This window comes from Rhinolophus sinicus, linkage group LG07 (genome assembly GCF_036562045.2).
Source record: "Rhinolophus sinicus isolate RSC01 linkage group LG07, ASM3656204v1, whole genome shotgun sequence".
Taxonomy (NCBI): domain Eukaryota; kingdom Metazoa; phylum Chordata; class Mammalia; order Chiroptera; family Rhinolophidae; genus Rhinolophus; species Rhinolophus sinicus.
The window spans coordinates 26,869,802-26,895,676 of NC_133757.1; the positions used below are offsets into that span (position 1 = coordinate 26,869,802).

The window sequence follows — 25,875 nt, forward strand, 5'->3', positions numbered from 1 at the left end:
GGTTAATGGTTGGAGGTATGAATCTAACTTTTATCTTTTTCCCAGTGGCTTTGCAATTGGCCTGCTATTGAAAAGTTCATCTTTCCCTCATTAGATATGCTACATTCATAACATTTAATCCTTATTTTCTTCCATTTTTTTCTGCATTTTCTCTTTAGTTCCATTGGTCTCTCAGAAATGCCATGCTGTTTTTATTAGAGAAGTTTCATAGGGTGCTTTAAACTTGAGAGGGCAAATCTCTTTCCACTCTTGGATCTTCCTTTTCAGGAGTTCCTTATTCCTTTTTATAGAGGAACTTTAGAATCGACTTGTCTCTGGCATGGGAGGAGGGGAAGATCTTTCTGCTATTTTAATTGGCATCACATTAAACTTCTACACTATATTGGAGATAATGGACATCTTCATGATATTGAGTCATTCTATCCAAGCACATGAAATATCTACCCGTTTGCTCAAATCTGTTTTCGTTTGGGGGCCTTTTGAATTTGGATGGACTGCCTGGGTAGGAAGACTAGGAGACTAGTCAACTCCACCAGATAAATGGTGACAGGAAATTGTAATTAACTTCCACAGCATCTGTAATTGAGGACCTCTGGCCTGCATGACCTCCACCCCTGGAAGCCATGAGCCTTCTCTCAGTTCTCCACATCTCTGACACTCCCATTCCTTGGTCAGAGAGCTCTGCCTTTCTGCTCTTGCATGCTCTCTGGCTTCATCGTGGCCCTGATTACTGGGGACAACTCAGCCTGCTGATTGTCTAGGACCCCATGCATCTACCTCCCACCCTCTTTCTGGATGGCTGTATCTGTCTGGTGGCTGGGCTGTGTGATTCATGAGGAGAAAAGGGTGTTTGAGAACCAGGCTGACCAAAGGGATGGTGGGAATTAGCGAGGAATAAGATGGATCCTGAAGGTGAGACTCAGTTACAGAAGAGCATGAATGACATTCATACTTGGTTCTAGAAGAAAGGAAAAGCCTCTGAAATCCTTAAGAAGACACAGTAGCTGAGACATGGCCTGAGAATGAGAATGGAGGTGGCTCTAACTACGGAAAAGTAGCAGGAGGCTGAGCAGTGATCCAGGTGAGGGCTGAGGCTGGAGTAAGAGCGAGGTGAAGGTGGGAATATTACAAAGGAGAATCTTGTTGGTAGTTGGCTCTGAGGACTGAAGAGAAGGGAGGAGGTGAAGATGACACACAGATCAGGAGTTGTCTGTCCCAACAATAGGCTATTGTAATGTTCTTGCAGGCTACGGTCTTGGACTGATACGCTGAGTAAAGGCTGTTTTCTTCTAAGCTATTTTCCTAATAAGACAGATGTTGCACTCTGGGCCAATTTGACATATAGAATATTGATTTTACTGACTAGATAAAATAGGGAACTGATTTGTCTCACAGAAAGTGAAGCCTTGAGCTTTAAAGAGCCTTTGCCCATTTGCTCGTCACAGATGTGTTCTCTTCTTCCTTCTTTCTCCTTTCCTGCCCCTAATCTCCCCACAAAGGTGGAGAACAAACAGACTGCTACCCGCATCTGCCGTACTTCCTTTTCTTTCTCTGCCTTTCCCTGGCCTCTTCTGCTGTTTTTTTTCAGTGGCTTACCCAGGCTCCTTAGCTTCCCCGCAAACCTTCCTCCACCTGGGCCCTTAATTGGCACTGGCCAGTTAATCGGGCATGGGTCTGACCAACAGCAAGCTCCTGCTACTTTGGTCTGTATGCGTCAGAAAGCTGCCAGGGCCACTGTGCCTGCAGCAACCCCCTCACCCACTACCCCCAAGAAAGAGGGCTACCACGAGAGGAATAGAGAGTGAATGAACGGTGTGGGGATTAAGAGCCCTGGCTCAGGGGTCAGGAAGGCTGGGTGGCCTTAGGTAGGTTATGTCACCTTTTTGGAGGTTCAGGCTTCACATCCCAAAATGGGAATGATAATAATACCCCCTCAAAGAGTTGTTGTGAGGCTTCCCATCATGGGAGTAGGTTATGGTTAGAACCATACTGCATAGTACCGATGCCACACTTTGCTTACTTTCTTTGGCAGTTTACCTAAGCCAGACCTGGCAAGGGAAAAGCCATCAGCAAGGGGTAGCAGAGCACAGAGGGTAAACCATGGCTGATTTCCCAGTTCTGGTGAGGGCTTGGACTACTTCTAAGGCTCTGTAAACTGCTACAACCACCTAGCCCCACTTTGTGACGCAATCTAGTATAGGCAATCAGAGGCTTCTCTTCTGGAAACTGTAAGAGTGTTTCTGCTGGTGGCATCCCATTTCTGGGCACATGGGGCAGTGTCCAGATGGCAAGTCAGAAGGAGCCTGAGCCCTCCTTGAATCTCCTTTCCTGTCCTCTAAAGGTGAGAAATTGAGGTCAGGGAGACTAAGTGATTCCCCCAAGGTTATGATTAGGTCGGTGCCTTGATGCCAGGACAGGGCCCTGTGCTAAATCACAGATCTCTCTTGCAAATGGTAAAGCCCAGTGACGAGCAGCACACACTAGGAAAACAGGCTTGGGTTTGAATCCCAGCTCCTCCATCGTTGAGTAGCCTACCTTTGGGCCAGTTACTTAACCTCTTTATGAATCTGTTTCTTCACATGTAAAATGTCCTCATAGTACACGGACATGGAAAGCAATCAATAAGCATGTTGTTGTTTGTTCTCATCAATAGATGCAAGGAAAAGAGCCCCAGAGAAATCAGGGCGGGTTGGGTTTCATCCCCAAGCTCCAGTATAATCTGTCTTCTTGTTCTCACGCCTCATCATCTCACAGAGCTAACTGAGACTTAGGCAGGCTGTCCTGCCTTTGCACCATAATTCTAGACCAGGTCTTCTTTTATTTGTTTTTGTTAAATATTTAATATCTACAGTAGGTACCTATATATTCACCACTTAACTTAAGAAATAGGACACAACCATTGCCTTTGAAACCCTACGTGCCTCTCCACTCCAATCGCACGCCGATAGCCATTCTCTTGAAGTTTACACTTACCGTTCCCTCCCTTGGTTTGACTATATATGTATGTGTCCTAAATAATATATCAGTTAATTTTGCCTTAATATAACTGGAATCATGCTATATGATCTTGCCTTCATTGCTGAAATTATTTGTGTTATTTATCCATCCCGATGCAATTGTAGTTCATTCATTTTCACTGCTGATTAATACTCCATTGCATGAATATTGCCACAACTAATTTATTCTTTTTCCTGTTGATGGGAAATTGGGTTATTTCCAATGTTGTTTTATTTTCTATTAGAAATGGTGCTTTAGTGACAATTCTTGTACATGAACTTAGTGTACATGGTCTATTCTTCGTGCTCTGTTACCTTTATGACCCATATGGATCGTAGGTATGTGTGTCATTGCACCTACTTTATTTTTTATCAGCAGTGTATAGGAGTTCTCAATTTTCTCTAAGGTTGGGATTATCCATTTTTCATCTGTTAATCTAATGATTAATTGCGCCCACTGGACTGTGCAGATCGAGACTGAGTTGTTTATCATGGTACATTTTTCTCCATGTGCTATAGAAACCATGTTGTGTGGTCTCAGGCATTTTACAAGTATCAGTTAAGACTTGATGTCCTGTTTGCACTGACCTTGGGAACCTACTTACACCTGTAGAGCAGTGGTGGCAGCATGGAACATTATGGTTGTCATGCTACAGACCACATGGGGCAAAATGCCCAGTGTGGACAAGCAGACTCTCATTTTTATCATGTCAGACTAAATACAGTAAAAAGAAGAAATACAGGTGGCTGTAAAAAGAAAAAGCAGAAGTGTAACTCTTGCCCCTGGTCTATTTCTCTGGGGAATAAGAAGTTGCCAGCCCAGGTGCTGAGCCAAGTTGTTGGTTGAGAGAAAAGTCAAGTGGCCGAGGGGGTGTACTTTACAATAATTAAGAAGGAATGAGCTGGTTATCATCATCCCATTCAGTGAAGCCTGACTGTCCTGATTCTTGATGACATTACATGTGCCTTCATCATCCTGGAATACTAGTTTCAGTTAAAAATTATGGGAAGGGGATGGGCCGAGGTCTAGAGTTCCTCCGGGGTACAATGCAAGAAAAGTGAGCGGCTTGCTTGGGGAAAATAAACTATTGGAGGAGGCAAGCACTTGCATTTTTCTCATGAAAATTATCTGCTCTCTTATTGGCCTGGCCACCCTTCAGTAGCTCTGAGGATTCTGCTCCTGAACGTCTGGTCGAGTTAGAAATTCAGAGGCAGTACATGAATGTGAACAGTCAAGATTTACCTGGAGAAGTACAGAACCTCTGTTTGTACAAAGGAGCCACACAGGAGGGTTGAAATCCATTTACTGCTTCCACCTCTGCCATTGCTGCTGCTGCCTCTCTCCTCCCTCCTCCTCCTTCTCTTCCTCCTCTTTCTTTAGCTCTTCTCCCTCTTCCCCTTCTATCTTCAGCCAGACTTTGGGTCTGTAACAGGAGAGGTACCTGGGAGCCTTCCACTTTGTCCTTTCTATATATTCTTCAGACCCTGGAGAGGACTGGTCACCTGGAATAACGTAGAACAGTACCCCAATTTCACAAAGGTGAACAGAGCATTCTTGCTGGCTACAGGGAAGTGTATCCAGGCATAGAAGGAACTGTCCCTCTTATTTCCTTCTTCTCTGACTCTAAACTGCCTTCTGACCTCTAAATGACAGACAAATGGGAGATGTTCAGAATAGGTCAAGGGAGCAGTCAAGTCTTCCAGGAGGGAAGTGGGCCGCTCTGAATGGATCAGCCCTACAGGTGTGCTTCCCTCCTCCCTGCTGCTCGCCTGACCTGCAGTACTTGAGATGCCCTTATTGCCCCCAGGGCTGCATGTAACTGCGTCAGTCCTGGGAGGAGATGAAAGTGAGCAGCAGATGGGGGCAGGTGGGGACAAAGGCAGTGAGGAGAGTGGCATCCTGCTTTTCAAGGGACTTCCAAATGGCCTGATGTCAGAATTGCATTGTTGGGAGATTGTCAGATTTGTTCTCAGCCGACTTTTGGGTACCTCCTGGTTTTGTTTGCAAACATCTGGCTCTCAGCATAACTCCTGAGTCCACTGACCTGACAAGGATCACACATAGCAGACATCTTATGATACAGACCTCTCCTCTTTTTCAGATCACTCGTCTGTCTCTACCTTGCCTAGAGAACTGTCCATCCCATTTTAGATAGATTGTCAGGAAAAGAAAACTAATTCTCTGAGTAGACTATTACTGCTGTGTCACTGCCACCTGATATTTATTTAAAAACATTTGGGTGGGGGGGGTGGAAGGGACGAACAGAACAATAGAAAAATGCCAGTTTCATATCATGGTTCTTCAAGTGGAAAAGTTTATCCATGACGTGATGCAAATGAGCATAAAGTTGCAAAGAAACCTTCTGAGGGAAATGACTATTTTGCTTTTCCTTGAGCCCAGGAAGCTGCTGGGGACAGCATGACACCTGCTGAAAACACAACGATATGTGTTTGAGACAACAGGAAGTAGTGACCAGTCAGAGCTTGCCCTGACCTGGTTAAAAATCTGGTTATAAAAGAAAGCAGCTGGAAAGAAATTTGCATGTCCAATAGGTTTCACTATTAGAGTTTACACAATGTGGAGTAATCAGCCAAGCTGGCTGGCTACCCAGGTCACATGATTATGTAGAAACATGAAACTTGACTATGTGCTCGAGCAAGTTTTACTTCTCCCTGGTGCCAGGGTGTTTGCCAGCAGCCTGCACTCTCGGAGATCAGACTCCAGTGACTGGGGATCCTTGAGATCAAAGGCTTACCATGCTACCCCCTAGCAGGGCCAGGCACTGCTGACATTACCACTGGACGGTTATCTGTGGCTCATTGTTACCAAAAAGAATGGACAAGCTTAATAAACTAACTGTTCCTGCCAGTCAGAAGTTGAGGTAAGATTGTCCCCATCCAATACTTCTTCTTCTGCTTTTTCCAGTGCTCTTACTGCATCTCAGAAATACTGAAATCCTGGAATGCTTTACTGGTTCTAAGGCAGTGGGTGGCAATGACTATGGGGAAGTAGATCGCATTTTTAAAGAAGTATGTAGGAACAAGTAGGCTTATTTTAGCAGGCTTTTGCCAGTGACAAAGTGTAAAGCTCTGGAGGGAGAATAAAAAAGAGAGGCCAAAGGTCAGCTTTCAGAGTCTGAATACAACAACCTTTCTTAAGGAAGGGTTTGCCTAATCTGAGTCCTCAACCATTTCATTGTGGATTGCTTTGTAATGTGAAAGATTGTTATAATCGGGTATATTCATTATAGTTTTACTGTCTCCTATTTATTTTGTGGGTATATATCAAGTGTTTTTGGGGGAGATTAGATCTGTTTTTTTCCCATGTCCTCATGTCAGTGTAACAATTATCTATAAAACTCCACTTAGAAAGAATAAACCAGAAATGACCCCAGTGCGGGCAAGAATCAAGAAACTTCTTTGATCTGTAGAAACGAAGAGTTCCAAAATTTTGATTTTGAAATTCTTCTTTGTGTTTCATGGTTTTTGGAAACTGGAATTTTTTAATGTTCAATGACTGGCTTGTATTTCAACTACTGTTTGAACTTCAATTCTTCATGGGGTGATGTGACACATGTAGCAAGTTACCACAGATATTAAGGAGCCAGAGAATTCGAGCTTTTGAGACAAAATTTAAGAGCAAGTAGTCTGGAATTGGCAGAGACACAGCCATTCACAGTGAGACTATGGGTCTTACCCCTGGTAGGGGCTTGGTAAATGGTGACATGAACTGCTGACCTGGGATGGGCATGCAGCACAGGACACAGGCAGCCATTTTGAGGCCACACTCTCGGCAGCTGCTGTGTGATCTGCACCGGCACCGACGAGAAGGTACCGCAGTCTTGCCTTTGGTCTCAAGTTGCTGCACCTCATAGGAGGGGGTGAGGTAAAACAAGAGAAGCAGTAAGAGACTAAATGAGTGTAAGCTAGGAATTGGAGGAGCTGGAGAAGGTTTCAGGGAGAAGATGCTTCAAGAGCTAGGATTTGGGAGGCCGGGGACATGAAAGGAGTTGTAGGAGTGGAAGGGAAGTATTATGTGCTGGGAGGGAGGAAATGCAAAGCTGACACTTGGAGCTGACATTTGGACGGTCCATGTGAGGGATGAGGAAGAGAGTTTCCTGTCCAACGGAGACAGGAGAGTAGGGCATGTGGGACCAGGCGGTCCTGACAAGGTTGGATGTGTAGGGTGGGGCCCAATTACAGAGGACAAGGAGGGGTCTCACCACAGAGAGCTGGAAAATGGCTTACACTGTTAGCGATGTCCTGCCAACACGCTTATGAGAGGTTGGCAGGGTGGGCTGGAGGGGGAGGGAGACTGGAAGCAAGGAAACCCAGTAGGAGGGGGACAGTTAAGTAACCCAAGCATCTAGTATTGCAGGTCTGGACTTGGGGCACAGCAGTGAGAGGGGAAAGGGACGGAGAGGCAGGAAAGACGTGCCAAAGAAACTACCAAGGAATAGATATCAGGGCTTCTCTCATATGAGCAGGAGGGTTTTGAAAGAGAGATTCCGTAACCTGGAGCTATCCTGAGGCTTACAACCTCTTTCGGAAACTCTACATGAGAATTTGAAAAAAGGCAATAGAACCTAAATCACTTTATGATCCCTCCCTTTCGGACAAAGTCCAGCTTGATCATGTAACAGTTGATAGACAATACACAACCATGGATTACAGGGTAGAAAACCAAAATTATATTGTGGATAATCATACACTCCACTCATCTGCTTAGGCAGAAATAACTTTTTTCCCCACTTGGTTATTCAGTTGTCTGTACAGAATTGGCCTGTTTTGGTAAAACGTACACTGTCAACGTGGACATTTTCAAAGAAATGAAATTGTAAACACGATGGACTTGAAGCACCATCTTAAATCTTTTCTGTAATTAGATGGGATAGTGAGAAATAGATAAATAAAATACTTGATCCTTGTGGTTTATATCCTCTGTCCTGACTAGTAACACCAATTCAAAATGTTGCCTAACTGCAATTATTTGGCACCACATGACAATATAAATGAAGAGCTGTGTTTATATGCTTAGGTTTATCAAAGTTTATGTGAGAATTTGCTTAAATTCTTAGTCACAAAAATAGAGCGATAGTAAGTGTCCATCAAGGGAGTCTAAAAGGGATGACCCTGATCTAGGCGATATATTTCCAGGGCTGAAAAGAAACTAGAGGCAAAAGGAGTGACCAGGAGTGCAGGAAAGGCAGAATCAACCAAGGAAAGAAGAACAGGCAGGATTGGAAGGAAACAAGGGATTCTCAAAATGAAGGAGAAAAAGAAGGTTCCCAGATGGACACAGCTGGGGATAAGAATTTGCCCTGAGAGTTTCTGCTGTGGAAGAATTGAGAAAGGCGAGGTGGCTAAGTTGCATGTGACCACAGAAATGTGTGAGCACAGATTCTCGTTTTTCTTTTCTTTTCTTTTTTTTTTAACCATTGAAGCACCACATGAAGGAATCCATAAACTCTCAAGATCTTTTAGTTAATTCTTAACCATGGTTTTTCCCTGGATTTTGTAAGATAACATTATCATCAGAAACCCAGCTAAAACCTGGTTTCTCAATCCTTTCACAGCAAACATTCCTAGGATCCTAAAAAGTTTACGCTTCTAGGTAAATATTTCAAAATTTACAATCCTGAATCACACTGACTATATTCTTTTCAAGTGAGTGAAACTTTGAAAAGGAAATTTTATATTTTTATGTTTTTAATAACCTCTCAATTGACTCATCATCTGTGCTCACGTCTTTTTCTTTGTAGCACCTGTAAACACACTCACTTTTATACATGCGAAGGCTCTTTGAGTGTGGTGAAACCAAATCACCCCAATCCTTATTGGTTAAAGTGGTATTTTTCAGTCCAACTAACATATGTGTAATTTTAGGAAAGTTTACTTAATCTCCTTGGTCTCAGTTTCTTCAGCTGGTAAGAAGGAGATTATAATAGGATCTGATCTGATAGGGCTGTTGTAAGGATTAAATCAACCATTCTATGAAGCGTTGACCCGTAGTGATTCTGGCATACAGTAATCATTGAATTTAAAAATGGTAGTCCTTAATATCAATATTGTTATTCTTATTAATTCTATAGGTGTGCAATTGATTTTCTGAACATAAACATAGGCCTTTACATTGATCCTTGATAAATTTCATGTTAGTTTCAGTTCTTTCTGGCTATTTTGGCTATTTTACCTGTTGATACTGACACCTGCGGCATTCAGCTTTGCATGGATTGTAGTCGTGACAAATATCCCTTCTCTGCCTTAATTTAAGTGGCTAATAAAACTGTTGAGCATGACAGAGCTCTGGCATGGGTGTCTGAATCTCACGGCTAGTGGAGAATTTAAAGAAAGAAAGGCAATAGAACCTAAATCATTTTATGATCTTATTTAACAGATTCTGGGACATGACTGCTCAGGTCTTGGAATCCTCACTTGGAATTTCCAGTTAGCTGACTTTTCAATTCCTCAGAAACAAATTCACCTTCTTTTCACCTTTCCACCACTAGCTCCCTCTCCGGTCCTCCCTGTTTCTGTTAATGGTATCATCATCAGCACAGACTCTGATGCATCCTCCTCTCTGGACCTCCACTCACCAACCACACCCTGTAGTCTTTCTTTTATGATGCTTCCATATATGTCCCTTTCTTTCCTTTACTGCCGCACCATCCTGAATAGGATCTCATTTCCCCTGTGTCCCCCATCTACAAAATGAGGACTTTGGGCCAGACGATTACCAAAGTCCCTCTCTACTCTGATGCTGTGTGACCCTTTAGGAATGGAGACAATGCTTGACATATGTTACACATCCTCTAAGGCTAGTATTTTATCTTATGACTCTCAGGAAATATTTCCTGATTGAATCATCAACTTATGTGAGACAACCCGTTTGCAAAATATCTTCCAATTCTTTTCTTATTGCTTTGAAAGCTGCCCAACTTTGAACACTGGGGTCAGAGAATGCATCTAGACAGCATCCAGATAAGATTATCTAGAAGATAGCTATGATGTATTTAGAAGAACAATGCGACTGGAGCCCCAAAGGGCTGGGCTCCAACTGCCAGTTACTAGCTATGGGTCTCATTCAATTTCTCTAAGCCTCAGTTTCCTCAACAGTCAAATAAAACTAGAGATGCCTTCCTCACTTGTGTGAGGCTTGTTGTGAAGAACAAGTAAGATAACATCGGCAGAACGTTCCAGAATGATATCTGTCACATGGTCAGTATAACAAGTAATAAAAAGTAGACACAACAACTTGTACTTCAACCCACCCATCACGAGTGACCATTTCCTGTCTCTCTTCCTATTCATGGTAATAGACCAAATCCCCTTTAATTGGAGTGGCAAGCAGAGCAGGAAGCTGCCCAAGGGGCTCACGGTCGATAGAGCAACTCATGTGTGTAGGGGCATCTCTGTTCTCATTCTTTATAAGCTTAGGTCACAGGCCAGCACTGATGTGGGAGGGCAAAAAGGAGGCATAGCATCTAACGGTAGAAATAAGATAAACTTTCCAGGAAGTATGGTTTCCCATTCTCTTCACACTGCTAACCTGTGTTATGCCGTCTGAGAATCCACTCAACTGGCCTGTATTGTGTCACATCTGTTGGTAAAATACTCAGACAAAGCCTCTTTCTCCTTGTGGACAAGCTACACTGGAGCCACGTTATTAGAAATTTGCTTAGTATGTATGGATTTCGGGATCACCAGCCAAGAAAATTCAAGGCACTCTTTCTCATCCACTTTGGGCATGGCTGTGCCAGGAAAACCCTAAACCAGAGGCCACATATCCAAGGCACACTCTCTCCTAGATTTAATGATTGCCTGTTTGCAACATTTGAGCACATCCTTTCTCTCCAAGCAACCAGTTTCCACATGGGTTATGATACAATTAATTAGGTTTCCAAGAACTGAACCACAATTACATTGTAGCCCTGCCTCCTACAGCACTGGACTGGGGACACTGGGCTAGTACCAAACGTGTTAGGCACAGGTCTCATCCAGATGACTAACCTCGTCTGTTCTGTGTACAGTTTACTAGTTTGGTTCATTTTCAAAGAGGACCTTACTATTGCCCTCATGCAATGACATCAAGGAATCTAGGCTTGCTGAAGAATATGACTGAGAAAAAAAAGAGAAATTAAGTGGCAGCTTGTTACAGAGAAAATGAAACACCAGATGGCTTTCTTTGGCTTTTAAATAAACCCCACAGAAATATCCTTCCCCTGCCACCCTCCGAGTCATAGCTGCATCATTTAGATCAATGGTTCTCCACCAGGGACAATTTTGCTCTCCAAGGGACATTTGATTGTCACAATTGGGTGGGGGAACTACTGGCACTTTAGATGCCTAGGGTGCTACTAAATATCCTACATTGTACAGAGCAGTCCTCACAGCAAAAAAATTATCTGGCCCAAAATATCAATAGTGCTACTGTTGAGAAACTCTAATTTAGACCAAGCAGAACAAATTCTGTCTAGACCAAGAAGCACATATTCATTTGTATGTTTTCATAGTGACAGTATGTATGTGAAGTTTAGAATACATAACATATATCTTAGTAACTGATATGACTTCTGCTCACTGGACGGATCTTCCTCTGCCTGGATTGGTTTGGGTGAGGAGTTGCCAAGGGGAAGGGCTAGAGGTGCTTAGGCCTGTATTGCAATGAGTTGTTTTTTTGTTTTTGTTTTTAATTTTTAGTGTCCAACAAAACTAGATTCCATGAACAACATGCACCATTGAAGTATACATTGTTCTCTCCTGGGTAGAGAACAGAGCAAACAAAGATTTCCAGACATAAGGTCATCTTAGAATAGTCTCTGTTTCTACCTCTGTGAGTAGACTGGGCAAATATTGAGTGGAAACCCTTAGATTGGGATAAAAAGCAAATTAAATGATAACGTAGATATTAAGATGTCCAAGGGCTTATGGCTCTGACTCAATGGCTAAGTGCTGCACGGAAGGGGACATGCTGTTCCTGTCTTGGAGCAGCTGGTGTTGCCCTGAGGTCCATGTAAGGCACGGATTTGGAATGACTCTCCCATCACCTGGGTTAGTGTCTGCTGCAGTATTCACCCTCTCTTGCCTGGTCTCCCTGTGGCCACTGATGCATATTTTATGAAACTGATGGATGGGTTTTGAAGGTGCAACTTTTTTTTAATGTTGATTCCAGCGCTATTATAAAACAATTCTTTATCTCCCCCCACCCCAACCTCATGTCTTTTAAAATTGGTGTTGATCTTATCCAGATGTCAGGAAACAGTTTGCCTGATTCTCTTATGCTACTAGGAATGGTGAGAGGACACACAGAGGGTGCCAAAAAATGTATACACACTTTAAGAAAAGAAAACTGTATTAAAATTGTAATACTCAATATATACTGATAACAAAAGATGTATACAAGTCACTTTTGACTTCCACAATTACAATAGGTGCTCAAAGTGGTTACCATCAGCATCCAGACACTTCTGATTACAGCGAACTACTGCTTGAGCAGCGCTGACCAAAGAGTCCACTTGTGTACATTTTTTGGCATCCCCAGTATATGTGAAGGATCCAGGCTGGCATGGCACTGCTGTCTGTTGCAATGTCAGATGCTCAAGTCTCATTGGTGAGCCTAGATTCTGCCTCCAAGCTTAAGGGGCTGCAGTATTCTTGCCAACTATAGAAATGGCCTTGCCAAGAAACCTGTTAAGTCCACTTAACCAGACAGCTGAGGGCTGTCTGCTCCCAAAGAGTTCCCCTCGCAGGTGCCTCCTCCTCCTGGTCTGGCCCACCTTCTCCTACCTGTCCCTTCTCAGGAAGCTACACCTGCAGGCTTATTTTTCAGTCAGATGTTTTCAGAACCTTTTTACAGCATTCTGGTCTACGCCCCCAAACATGCCATTTTCCCTCAGTCCAGCATGGCTGTTTCCAAAGCAAGGGAAGGAAGCCACCTTAAGGGACATGTTGTGTCTCCTTGATGAGTCATGCTTCTGCACTGGCCATTTTCCTGAGAAAGGAAATCATTACCCCAGAGGAGTCCCTGCCTCCCCCAGGCTAGCTGGGGCCCCAGACCTACTCCAGATTTCATCCCGTCCCGCAGTGTAGGGAACACGCTGCAGAGGCCAGCTTCCTGGGAGTCTGGCCATGCACTCACACAAGGCCCGGGCTCTAAGGCCCCAGTGCTTGCTGTAATGCTCTGCTACTGCCGTCTTGAAATTCGGAATAATGTTCAACAAGAGGCCTTGTGTTTTCATTTTACATTGGACCCCAGAAATTCAGTAGCCAGTGCTGGACACAGGTTCCATGAGCCACGAGGCGGAGTCTGCTCCCCCTGCAACGTGTAGGGACCTGGACACCAGTGTCCTCACCCCGATCACAGAGAATTACCTGGCAAGGGCCTAAGACGCTATCTCCTCGGCCGTATTTATCGCTCAGGTAAGAAAGCTGAGGCCCAGGGAGGTGAAGTTACCTATTCCAGCTCACACTGGCAGAGCACATTCTAGAACGACACCTCCATGTGTGCCTGCCAGGAAGAAGAGTAGGCCACACCCTCCTTTATTCCCCCCTGTCATTTACTGGCCAATAAAACATTCTAGCTTAGTCTGTGTTCTAAATTTTTCCTAGATCTATATATGTATTTTTTTAAGCAAAAAGGAAACTAATTTACTAGTCAGACACCCCAGTAAAGAAGCCCTACAGAATCATGCTGTCAGTATTTCTGGCTAGTACACGTTTCCAAGTCCACACTTGAATTCCACGCTGACGCAGGTGTTTGGTATCCTACTGACATGTATTTTTCAAAGAATGCTCCCACAATAGTTCATGTCATCTGAGAGTGAGTTATAATTATAAAGAGCACAATTGGTCTCACGTGTCGACTGAGCATATGGGATCAATGTGGTATAATTTAAGAAGTGCCCAGAAAGCTGTTTTTGCTGTACTGGAAAAAATACGAACTTTGGAATTGGGCAGACCTAGGTTTCAACAGTTGCTCTGCATTTACTAGCTCATGGTCTTTGAGGAGGTCACTTAATCTTTTTCTGCTTCAGCTTTATCAACTGGAAAATGGGAATAATAATATATAACATAATAGAGATGTTGTAACAGTAAGTATGTTGACTAGAGAGGAAGAGCTCAGTGAGTGTCCCCCTCCCCCAAAATTCCTGGCCTGGGCTTATCCAAGGCCCCAAATTGTGTCATTAGAGAGGCACCCACGTGGAATAAGGCAGTGTCCCCTAGCCCTGGTTCACAATCAAACACCTCTAAGTATAATAGGTTCAGGCATTAAGTCAGTACCTGTCACTAATACCCAGGCGGAAATCCTTTATCGGACAGCCAGGTCAGACGGAGCGGGCAGAGAGCAATGCTCTTCTCTCTCACACACAGAGGTAGCTCAGTCAACAGTTGTTAGCTGAAAGAATGGGACATTGTTCAGGAAAGTGGTGATAAAGAAAAGGGAAAGGTCAGGGGCATTGGGCCACACCTAAGTGAGGGAATTCCCAGCAGGAGGCTGTGACTAAGGGTGCTTAGACTGGAGGATTAAAGAGGTGCGGCACAGGGACAAGGAAATGTCATCCCCATTTAACTTGTTGTTGTTGACTTCATAACTTTCCTTGGTCACAAGTATAAAAATCTGTAGGAGGAAGAATAATCTTTTAAGCACTTAAAGCATAGTAATGTCCATATTCAATACTGGACCGGAAGGAAAACAGTCTTCTTATTTTAGTGCAAATCATTACCAGAGAAGCAAATACAAACTTCCAAGAAAGAAGGAAAATGTAATACTAAATCACTGGGAAACTGGACCCTCTACACATATGTGGCTGTTTTGCCTTTCAAATGGTCTTCGCAGCCTGTTCAGGGTCAAACTCCTCTTTTTACAATGGAAAGACTATTGATTTCATATCATCTCCACATTCAAAGATCATCACTGTTGCCAAACCAATCCTGGATGATTGGGCCTAATATACCTGACGAAGACAATCTTTTAACATGATTAAAAAAAAAAAAAAAGATATTCATGCAAATACCTCAAAAGTGAACTGATAAAAAAATAATAATTTTTTTAAAAAGTCAATTGAAAAAATATCAGCTTCAGAATTGCTAATGAGTGTTTTAAGGGTATGAGGTTTCCTTTTGGGGTGATGAAAATGTTCTAGATAGTTGTAGTGGTTGCACAGCATTGTGAGTTTCCTAAATGCTGCTGAGTTGTATACTTTGAAATGGTCGAAATGGTGAATTTTACCTTATGTGTATTTTACCACAATGCAAAATTTGATAATGAAATTATTTTTCATACTTATCATAAAATAGTACATTTGGGGGACCCATGGTCATATTTTTGTTTGACCAATTAGATATTGTTTCAAAGTTTTTAAAATGTATTATTGATAAACATTTCTGGATGGGTTTTAAGAATTACAATGCTTCCCTCCACTTCAATCCTTACACATGACGTTTCCCAATATCCTTTTACTCAGACCCCAGTGAAATGAGCTTAACTGAGTCCAATTTTTTCAGCAGATGGGAAATACCATTCCTCAAAACCACTCTTTACTCCCTGAAAATATTTTAACTGTGCAAATGGATGCCCGGACAAGTGGGGACAATATTACAGTGTACCCTGTAGACACTGCTAAGACTAATTTTTTTCCTCTTATGGTTAATTTTTTAAAAGAACACGCTCAAATTCTTAAAACACATTCATTTTCTAGAAGTACATAGGATTGCGTTTTTGGAATTATCTGAAACATGATTAGAATCATTTGTCATTTGGTATTGCAAATTTGAGAATGATCAGTTTAACAGGATAATGTCTTCCCTTTCCCCAAGCTCCTCCCTGCTGTATGGTGGGTGAGAGGAAGAAGCAAGAAAGGTTTACTCACTGCCAAAAGGAAAGAAAGTGCTGCAGCCCTTCAGGCCCCAAGGGCTCCTGCCCCTAAAATGAGAGAGGGGGAGAGCCATGACAATTTCTGCTGTCACATTAAATGGCAAATCTAAGAACTTCTCAAAGCTCATATAGCCTAGTTTCCTTGTCATCTCATCAGTGTCAGCGTGGTGTGTCCCATGCCCAACTGCCTCTGACAGGGTAAAGCGCGCCAGGATTTTTTTTTAAAGGGTTCAGGGTTTCCATAGGATAATCCCTACCCCTGGTTATGCCAAATCCGCCCAGTTTCTGTCTGCTTATAACCCAGATCAGCAGCTCAGATATGCCAAAGACTACCACAAAATATTTGCAGATCTCAGTAGGAAAAAAAGAAAAAAATGTAGAGTGTCTGGAGACACTTGCAAATTACATTCTCTGGTTAATAGGTGGTTAGTAAGACAACCCAGGCTGCGAGATGCTCACGTGTAAAGTGCACCCATTCCCTCCATCCCAGGACTCTTAAGTTGTTTTTTTCTGACCAGTATGTTGAGAAAGCGCACATGAAGATATGGTGCTCAGGCCTCCTTCCAGCTGAGCTCAGTCACTCTATTTCTGAGCATGTTCCAGACCCCAGAAAGCCCCTGCCACATTCTCTCTGGCCACCTGCATGCACTACCCTCTTTCTTTCCCCCTCCTCCTACCATCTGTCCCTTCTTCTTTGTTCTCTGCCAATCCCTAAAGATTGCAACAGGCCTCTAAGATCCTGGGCTTCCCTCTAGCAACGTGTCTGACCTTGCAGACGAGTAGCAAGGCAGTAGTGGTGGGGTTACATGTGTCCCCAGTAAAAACTACTTGGCTGGTAGAGGGACTGGATGCCTTTTCCAGGGACAGAGAGACAGGTGCTCAAAGAGGAATACAGTGAAGTTGGTCACCTGCCCTGGTGAGGGGCCAAGCTGATCTAAGTGGGCAGGTGTCACCCAGGGGTGGTTGAGAGCCTGGGTTCTGGAGTTAGACAGCCCGATTTCAAATCCCATCTCTGTCATTTACTGGGTGTAGGACCTGGGCAAGTTACTTAATGTCCCTGAGCAAAGTTTTCTCATCTATAAAATTGGGATAATCACAATAATGTGTGAGTGTATAATGTGTATGTAAATACACTATTGGACTCTACACATAAAAAGAGCTAAGATGGTGAATCTTATGTTAGGTGGTTATTTTTTAATCACAATTTAAAAAATGGGGATAACAATAGGACCGACCTCAGAGTTGTGAGGGTTAAATGAAATAATGCCTGTGAAGTACCTGGGACATAATAACATGCTCAGTAAGCGCTGACATTCACTGTTGTTGCCATTGGTTATCTGAGTCAGACCACTGGCGTGGCTTATTGTGCTGCGACTAGAACTGTGGCTCTGGGCTGTGACATAAGAAGGTGGAAGACACAGTCCCTGCCATGGAAAAGCTGATGAGCCTCCAGTTGGAGACTCGGGTCATGTATGGAAAGAGGAAAAACAGGGTATGACGGAAAGAGCTGGGGGAATCCTCAGTTAATTCATCTGGGGGCAATGGCAACATTTCCCTGGAATGTACAAGGTCGGACAATTAAGTTCGCAGACTCATCCTAGAAAAAGTGCTACCTACCTCATTACTGAATATCACTATGGTCACCTTCAAAGTACCCCCTTTGGGAAGCTATGCACCGATGCCAATGTCTAGTCCACCCTTCAAAGCAATTTTGGAACTTTTTTTCTGGAATGGCCATCAGAGCTGCCGTCGTATTACCCTTGATGTCCTGAATGTCATCAAAATGTCCTTTCAATATTTCCTTTATCTTCAGGTAAAGAAAGAAGTCATTGGGGCCAGATCAGGTGAGTAGGGAGGGTGTTCCAATACAGTTATTTGTTTACTGGCTAAAAACTCCCTCACAGACAGTGCTGTGTGAGCTGGTGCATTGTCGTGATGCAAGAGCCATGAATTGTTGGTGAAAAGTTAAGGTCGTCTAACTTTTTCATGCAGCCTTTTTAGCACTTCCAAATAGTAAACTTGGTTAACTGTTTGTCCAGGTGGTACAAATTCATAATGAATAATCCCTCTGATAGCAAAAAAGGTTAGCAACATCATTGCAACAAGTTTGGGAATTTAATTTGCAGACTTCGTAGGTAGCTTCCTCCCTTACAAGAGGAGGTTGGCCCAGGAAATTCAAGCCCGTCGCACTGCCAAATTTCTGTGGCTACCTTAACAACAGGCAAAATTAGGAGTCAGGATTTCAAAGCTGTGTGGTCTGAGACAAGCATCAGGCGCTCTCTGAGCCTCAGTACCTGCATCTGTAAGTAGGGTGGGAGTGCTAATTCAGCTCTGGGATGCTTTCTTAGGTTATCACAGCATGGAAGGCACTGTCAAATCTTCTGTGCCGGCTCCAGGGTGCCAGTCTCTGGAAGGAAGCAGCCTGAGCTGCTAAACTTGTCAACCTAAATATAACACCAATAACGCCACAGGAAGACCAGGCTGGAGGAAGTGGGCATGAGGAAGCTGAGGCAGGACTAGAAGGCTATGGAAAGGGCAGAGGAAGGAAGCTGGTGATAGGACGAGCTCTGCAACATGCAAGTGACAGAAGAGTCACTAAAAAGTGGTCTCTGTCTCAAAACGACAGTTGGTACGCAGAGATTTCAGCTTTGAGACAGAAATTATACAAAAGGAAGCTATTTTGTATGAGTCACCCAGTCTCTGTGTACATCTGTCCTCTGGTTTCACATAGGTCAGGTTTTTGTCTTGCCATAAGGTGGAGGAAGGGACCTCTTTCCTGCATTGCCAGAGGGCAAGATTTGTGTTGAGGTAGCTCTGTGTCCTGCATGGGCCTTGCTCAGTATGCATTCACAGAATATTGGGGGAATAAATACAACAAATACATGTCTTGTATAAAACAAATAATAACATTAAACTTTATGGGGGAGCCCTCCAAAATCAGTAAATCAAGATAAATAATATTTTTTAAATCAAAATTAATGCAAAAAAAATTCATGATGAACAAAATATTGACATTTGAAATGAAGCTAGGACCAGTACTGCTGATTTATTTGGCCACAGGCCTCAATATGGTGGGCATGGCACTGTGTCCCAGCAAAGTCCTCCATGACAGCTGTTGGCCTTGCAGCCATCGGTTCTTCCTTCTGTCCAGCTGAAGCCCTAACGGACATTCCTAACATTATCCCAGAGGGCTTGGGCTGGGGCCCAGGAGAGTTGCCTTCATACTGGCCTCCCAGCCAGCAGTGTCCCCAGGCCCAGGCCCTCCTCCATTCTTCCCTACTGATCAGGACACCCTCTGAGGCAAGTCCTCTAAGGGCTCCCAAAGCCTATAAACCCCGTCTCCTTGGCCTAATTAACACAGACCTTGACTCGTGGTCGCACTCCCAGCTTCATCTTTGACTATTCCCTTCCCTCCAATACCCCCAATTTTTGCCATTCTCAGCTTCTCACTAGACCTCCAACATTCAGACAATTTCACCTCTGAGCCTTTGCACGTTCTGTTCCACTACTGGGCTATGTTCCTCACTCTTTTGTCATATGAATTTCTATTTTCCCATGAGGATCCAGCTCCCAGGTCTCTTCATCTTGAAACCTTTAAGTCATTCACCTCCTTTTTAGGGTCCTCACTGCTCTCTGATCTTCCCTGTTTCCGGCAGAGAATGATGTGTAGTTTTCACTCGTCACTTCTCTGTATCATATGCATTTTTAAAAATTAGCTTCTATGACTTTCATAAAATGAAGAAACAACACTATGTTCAGTTTAGGACCAAAAAAAACCAATTGAGGAGATAAGATGCAAAAGATGTCACAAGAACTGAGTAATAGTTCAAAAACTGCTATTAGTACTGGAGATTAAATAACCGGTAAGTATAAATTCAGGATTTATAAAAGTAAAATTTACAGCTGCAAAAATCCTGAGTGTCCGTGTAACCCAATCTTCTCATTTCATGGGGGGAAAAAAGGAAGCGTTGAGCAATGATGAGCAGTGCTCAGATTTGCACAGCCAGGAAGCAGGAAGGAGTAGAGGACAATCTCTGTACCATCATTGCCGTGCTCGTTCCCTAAGTGGACTCCCTTCCTGTGCCCAAGAAATGATCTGGAAGGGGGAAGGAATGGCCTGAGCTTAGCCTTGGGCTGTCGAGATAGAACGATTAATTATGCCTCAAATGTTTGGGTGGGTCCAGATTGTGAAGACCTTTGAACGCCAAGCTAATGAGTTTGTACTTTATCCTCTAAGAAACAGGGAGACATTAAAGACTATTCCTGAGCAGAGTGACATGATGAAAGGGGCAATTTAAGAAACTAAATTTGGGGAAGGAAAGAGACTGATGGTAGGGAGCTAAGATGGGAGGCCACCAGCATTGTCTGTGGTCCATGAGATCACAAGTGCTGTGCTGAAGGAAGGGATGGGAGGGGACAGAAACAGGGAAGATTTGTCACAAGATGAAGAATCAACATAACTGGTGATGGGAGTTGAAGAGTCAAAGAGAGAGACAGGGTCAAAGAAAGCTCAGACGTCTCAAGCCTGAAGATCCAAGAACCAGATTACAAGCTCCATTTCTTCTTGTACTTATCAGAAGCTTTAAATTTTCTAAAATTTAATAACAAAAACGAAGCATACTAGAAAAATGTTCAGCAGCATCTTAAACAAAACTCTAGAGTCACTGATGTGAGATCATTTAAATATTTGAAAAAGGAGGAAGTCAGCCAAAGAAAGAATCAGCAGACCGGGTGACGATCACTCCATTTTTAAAAATGCACTCGTAAAACTACTTAGCACTAAACTTGAGTTTTAAAGAAGTGCAAGACTCATATACTGGAAAAAAAAATGCACTCATAGAACAACATCGTTAAGAGATTGGATGTTTTCTTTGCCTATATATATATATATATACCAAAGAAAATATTAGAGAGGTTTCTACTCCAAACTGATCATAGAAACACAGAAGTTGGAGACACGCGGCTAGCTGCGAGAAGAGCACCAGGAGATGCTCCAACCAAGTAGATGCAGACAATTCTCAGGCAGTCGCCATGCAGTCCAAGGAGCTCAGGGTGACACTGAATAACTCCTGCCAAGACAAAGCGTCAGGCTTGACTCAGTAGACAGTGGGGAGCTGCTGCAGGCTCTTGAAGAAGCGGCCTGCTGAAAGCTGGGTTTTAGAAGCCTTAGCTGAGTAGGGCCCTGCCAAACCTTGAGAGCACGGACTGGACTGGCACGCTGCCAGACAGCATTTTCCTGGTGTGAAGGGGAATGTGCAGGTTTGGATCTTGGCTGCGAGAGGGGGGCCAGCCCAGGATACTGGAAGGATGATGCTCCAGACTGGACCTGAGGTTAAGATGCAGGGGTGCAAAAGGAGGAAGGATGTGCCTGCTCTTTTTGTTTGCAAAGATTCGCTTTAATGTGAGACCCTCTTTAATCCATTCCTAAATCCAGATTAAACCAGGAGTTTCTCTGATTAACATTACTTTGCATTCCACCTTTTCTGGAAAGACAGAGTGAAAAAAACACACACAAACGAAACAAAAAAAAAACCCTAAATTAACCTGCTTTTTCACAGTGTTCTGTGAATGCCCTATGGAGCTTCAAGAAAAGCAAGATGTTTTCGGATTCTTTTTTTTTCTAATAAACCTTAAAAACTATACCTCTTGCAGATGATACTATCTTTTGAATCATCTTCTGTACGTAATAAAAATGATGGAAAAGGTATTTTATAAAATACTACGTATTTTCTTGGACTGCCGTGGTAATCAGGCTGAAAGATCATGAGCAGCTGCCTTCCACGTACCCCCTCGGCCCTGGTGGAGCTCTGCATCCCACCAATAACAAAAATAAACGAGACTATGAAAATGATGAGCAGCATCTTAGAAAGAACTCTGGAGTCAATTAACGTGAGATTGTTTGAACACTTGAAAAAGGAGGCAGTCAGCCAAAGAATCGGCCGACCTAGTGATGGTCTGTCCTTCCACATACCTGGGCGACTCTCAGCTTGCAAACCCCTTTCTGAAGGGCAGGCAGCATCTATGGATCCCTCCCCAACTTGTGCACTCTAAGCCAGTGGATCTTCCCTGGGGGATCTGCAAAGGTCTATTCTGATCATGCTGCCAGTGGTTCTCAACCTCGGCCAAACACTGGAATCACCTGGAAGCCAATGAGCTGCAGGGAGGATGTGAGGATTTAGAACCCTCCCTAAGTGATGCTAATGTGTAGCCAAAGTCACGACCACTTTTCTAGCCTGACTTTTTCTTCCAAGACGGAGATGTACAGAGATTGCCCATCGATGTAAGCTCTCATCTTTAACTCAGAAAATACTCACTGAAGAAGGCTGGGCTCCTGGGGTCCAAGTCCCTGCTTGGTGCCAGGACTGGGAACAGATGGTGGACAGGCAGACTATGCGCCCGACTTGTACTGATCCGAGCACAGGTGAAGGTAAAAGCTGGTCGGCACCCACAACTGATTCTGCTCTTTTCCCCCGTTGAAAGCAGACATCACAACACTGGCTAAAACTCCTTTTGCCAGTATGTTCCTTTCCTGGGGAAGAGTGTCTGGGTATGCCTTTGGCATCCAATTACGGAGTAAAGAGTCAGATTTGCCACTGAAGATATTTCAGGCAGTAGAGGGCAGGTAGGAAGACACTCTGGAGATTGGCAAGCCTTATCTTCTGCTCTTTGCAATTAAGCCTGGCCTAGAAGGAGATAAACTTGCCCTGGTCCTTTAAAAAAAGTTCTTAGCTTTCCATGTGCATAAGAGTCACCAGTCCCAGGAAATTTGTTAAAATGCAGATTGCTGGGCCCCACCTGGGATTTTTATTCCATTGGTATGGCTTAGGGCCCAACAATCTGATTTTTTGTTTTGTTTTTCGCTTTCATTTTATTTTTTGGCAAGCGCATAATTTTTACTTGCCTAAACTTAGTGTTGATTAAAATGCTCTTTTCTTACACTTGGATACAGATGGCTATACAGAAGCATTTGTTAGTACTTATTCTTAGTGCACTGAAATAATTCATCTATTTGCAAATGGTATAACTGTAGGTCAGAGATCAGAATGTCTCTCCATGTCAGGGTATATAAATACCCATAGTTTTATGCAGAACTGAGGTCATCAGACCATTCCCACAGGTTGGTTCCAATCAGCTATGCCAGGTTGGGGATTGTCTCAGCCAACTCTCCCTGCTGCCACCCCCGAAAAAACCCAGTAACAACAACAGCAAAACCACAACCAAACCCAATTCTGGAACACCTTCTGACCTGGATGAAATCTACCCAAGTGGAAATGTTCCCCCTTCATGTCTCTAGCAGGAGGCACTAATTTCATTCCTGGTCAAATCCAGTCCCCAGGGTCTTAGAAAAGCCATTACCCTGAACTGAAAATGAATGCCAGTGAGGGCAGGCATTTTACATCCCTTATCTGTATTTCACACCAACCCTAAAAGGTAGACTTTACTATCTTCATTTTACAGATACTAAAGTTAGGTCGTCTTCAGACCATACTTTAGAAAACATTGTTTTAGAGGGTGGTCTAGTTTTGAAGGCACAGGAAGGAACCTGAGATTGTCTGCTGTCTCCTGTCCCTGAGACCGCACCCCCATCCAAGGCTCCCAGAAGCAAGACCTTCAGCCCTTATTCTCAACAGCATTTGGTCTCCCCAAGTCTGGCCTGGTCTCTCCCTTCCCTCAAGCACAGGGTCCTGATATTTCACCACTTTGTCACACCCACCTGGATCAGAGTTTCAGTGACTTAAAGGCCCTTCAGTTTGCAAGGGGGAGGAAAGGTGTAGTAGACAAAGACCAGCTGGCTGTAACACTGTAATAATAATAGGGTACCAGATGGGTACTAAACTTACCGGGGTGATCAATTCGTAAGGTGTATAAATGTCTAATCACTATGTACACCTGAAATTAATACAATATTGTATGTCAACTGCAATTGAAACATAAAGAAAAAAAATTTTTTTAATTCTTCCCCCTGTTAACCTAAAAATAAAAGGCCTTTCAAAGTGGAAAAAACAAAAGACTAGCTGGCTAAGCCTAAGCGTGGTGCTCACTTATGAAAATGTTCAAGATAGAAGTGGGAAATGCAGACTATGAAATGTCAAGTATGATCTTAATCTTAATGTGTGAAGTCTATACATATTATCCATGTGTCGTAAAAAAAATGGAAGGCTGTTAATAGTGCAGGTTAGAATTAAAACTGACACTTTAATGATTATTTCCAAATTTTGATACAGTGGACATCTGTTACGTGTAGCCACCATGGCAGTATCATACAAAACAGTTTCACTGCCTTAAAAATCCCGTCTTACCTATCCATCCTTTCCTTCCTCCTCCCAAACTCATGACACCCGCTGATCTTTTTACTTTCTCTATAGTTTTGCCTTTTCCAGATTCCAGTTGGACTCATACAGTACATAGCCTTTTCAAACTGGGTTCTTTCATGTAGCTGAAATTACATTTTTAATCAAAAATAAAGTTATAAAATACGAAACTGTACAACTTATGCCATCAGCCACTACTTACTTACCTGTGACTTGAAAAAGAAAAAAAAGAAAAGAAAAAGGGTCACGTCATCTGTTGCCATTCAAATTACAGTACCCCATCCCACTGTTACACATCTTTTGCCCCTGGGATTCTGGGAGTCCCGGTGCTGCTTACATATCCCACAGCCCCACACTGGCTCTCACATCACCTGGAAACTTACCAGAAATGCAAATTCTTTGACTCCACCACACATCTACCCAATTAGAAACTCTGGGGGTGTTTTGAAACTCTCTGTTTCAATAGCCCTCGAGGTGATTCGAACACAGTTTAGTGTGAGAACAATTGGTCTATCTGATTTTAAAGTAAGCCCCCTCTTTGAAGGCAAAAAACTGCTGGTAACTTTCAAATGATGATTTTTCGTCCTTGTACATCCTGGAACCTAAATTTGTTGAGATCCAGGCTCAGCCAGGGTCGCACTACTACAGTATGTTGTTAAATTAACTAAGTTTGTTGACATTAATTCAAAAGCTTGAAAAAAATTTAAAAACAACAGCCAGTGAGAGAATATAAAATTTGATATAGTTTATCCAAGTAATAATAATTACAATCACTTATATGGCATGCTTACCATTTTTAAATCCCAAAATGCTATCCTGCTTAAAAATTGCGTATTAATATTGGTTTAAAAGACATTAGGTAAGATTTGTTCTCCATTTTATTTTGTTACATGAACACGGTTGTCTCTTTACGACTTTAAAAAATTAGAACACGGTCACCCTATTATCCTTCTCCCAACCATGGGAGGATAACTCTGAAAGTTCAGGCTAATCAAAGTGAAGGTGTTTTGTGCCTTACGTATTTTCACCACACATGACTTACCTCAGTAAAACAACTGATGTTTAAGTTGAAAGCAACCTCTCCTGGAACAGTCCAGTTGCACATTCCTTTGCTATTGCATGTATTAATAGTATAAGTAGTCGTCGAGAAAAAAGGACTCCAAAATGGAGCAGACGATACTAGAGAGCAGCAACGTTGTGTATCACACAGCTTTGTGTATGAATAGCTGATCAAAGCAGCTGACAGCATCACCCCATCACGGCTTGAGGAACGCTGTGTTTTACCAGGTAATAAGTTTGGCAGCTGTAACTGAGCAGTCTGTGGACCTCAGGATTTGTGTGAATGAGATGCAGACAGAGAAGAAAAAATTTAACTGCAAAACATATAGGTTATGAAACAGTTCAACATTTACTATAATGTATATATTATAATAAACTTAATAATATAATAAAAAAGTAATTAGGAAATGCAAAGAAGCATCAAATACCAAGTTGAGCAAATGACAAAATTACATCAACTCTGCTACAACAATTTACATCTGTTTATACCTACAGCTAAGTCGCTTATACAAATCAGCCCCTGGATCCCTATTAGTCTGCTTGTGTCTCCTCTTGATGAACTTCTGATAGGATCCTTTACTGGCTCATTCTGCCCTTCAACCCGGTTAAGCATCAATTTAGGCTAAAGACAAGC

The 25,875-nt window shown here is 43.0% G+C and overlaps 2 protein-coding genes across 2 annotated transcripts in view; one reads left to right on the forward strand and one right to left on the reverse strand.

Annotated features, from left to right (window-relative positions):
• Nucleotides 1-5,607: 5,607 nt before the first annotated feature.
• BLNK (B cell linker) overlaps nt 5,608-25,875 on the forward strand; it is a 71,963-nt gene continuing 51,695 nt past the window's right edge. The window contains exon 1 of the mRNA XM_019724775.2: nt 5,608-5,878. Coding sequence (XP_019580334.2) covers nt 5,832-5,878 — 47 coding nt within the window. The 5' untranslated portion in view covers nt 5,608-5,831. The remainder of the gene's footprint in view (nt 5,879-25,875) is intronic.
• ZNF518A (zinc finger protein 518A) overlaps nt 23,743-25,875 on the reverse strand; it is a 93,599-nt gene continuing 91,466 nt past the window's right edge. Inside the window, exons 7-8 of the transcript XR_012498475.1 lie at nt 25,225-25,500; nt 23,743-23,760 (exon numbers count right to left, since the gene is read on the reverse strand). The gene's annotated coding sequence lies outside the window, so the exon portion shown is untranslated. The remainder of the gene's footprint in view (nt 23,761-25,224; nt 25,501-25,875) is intronic.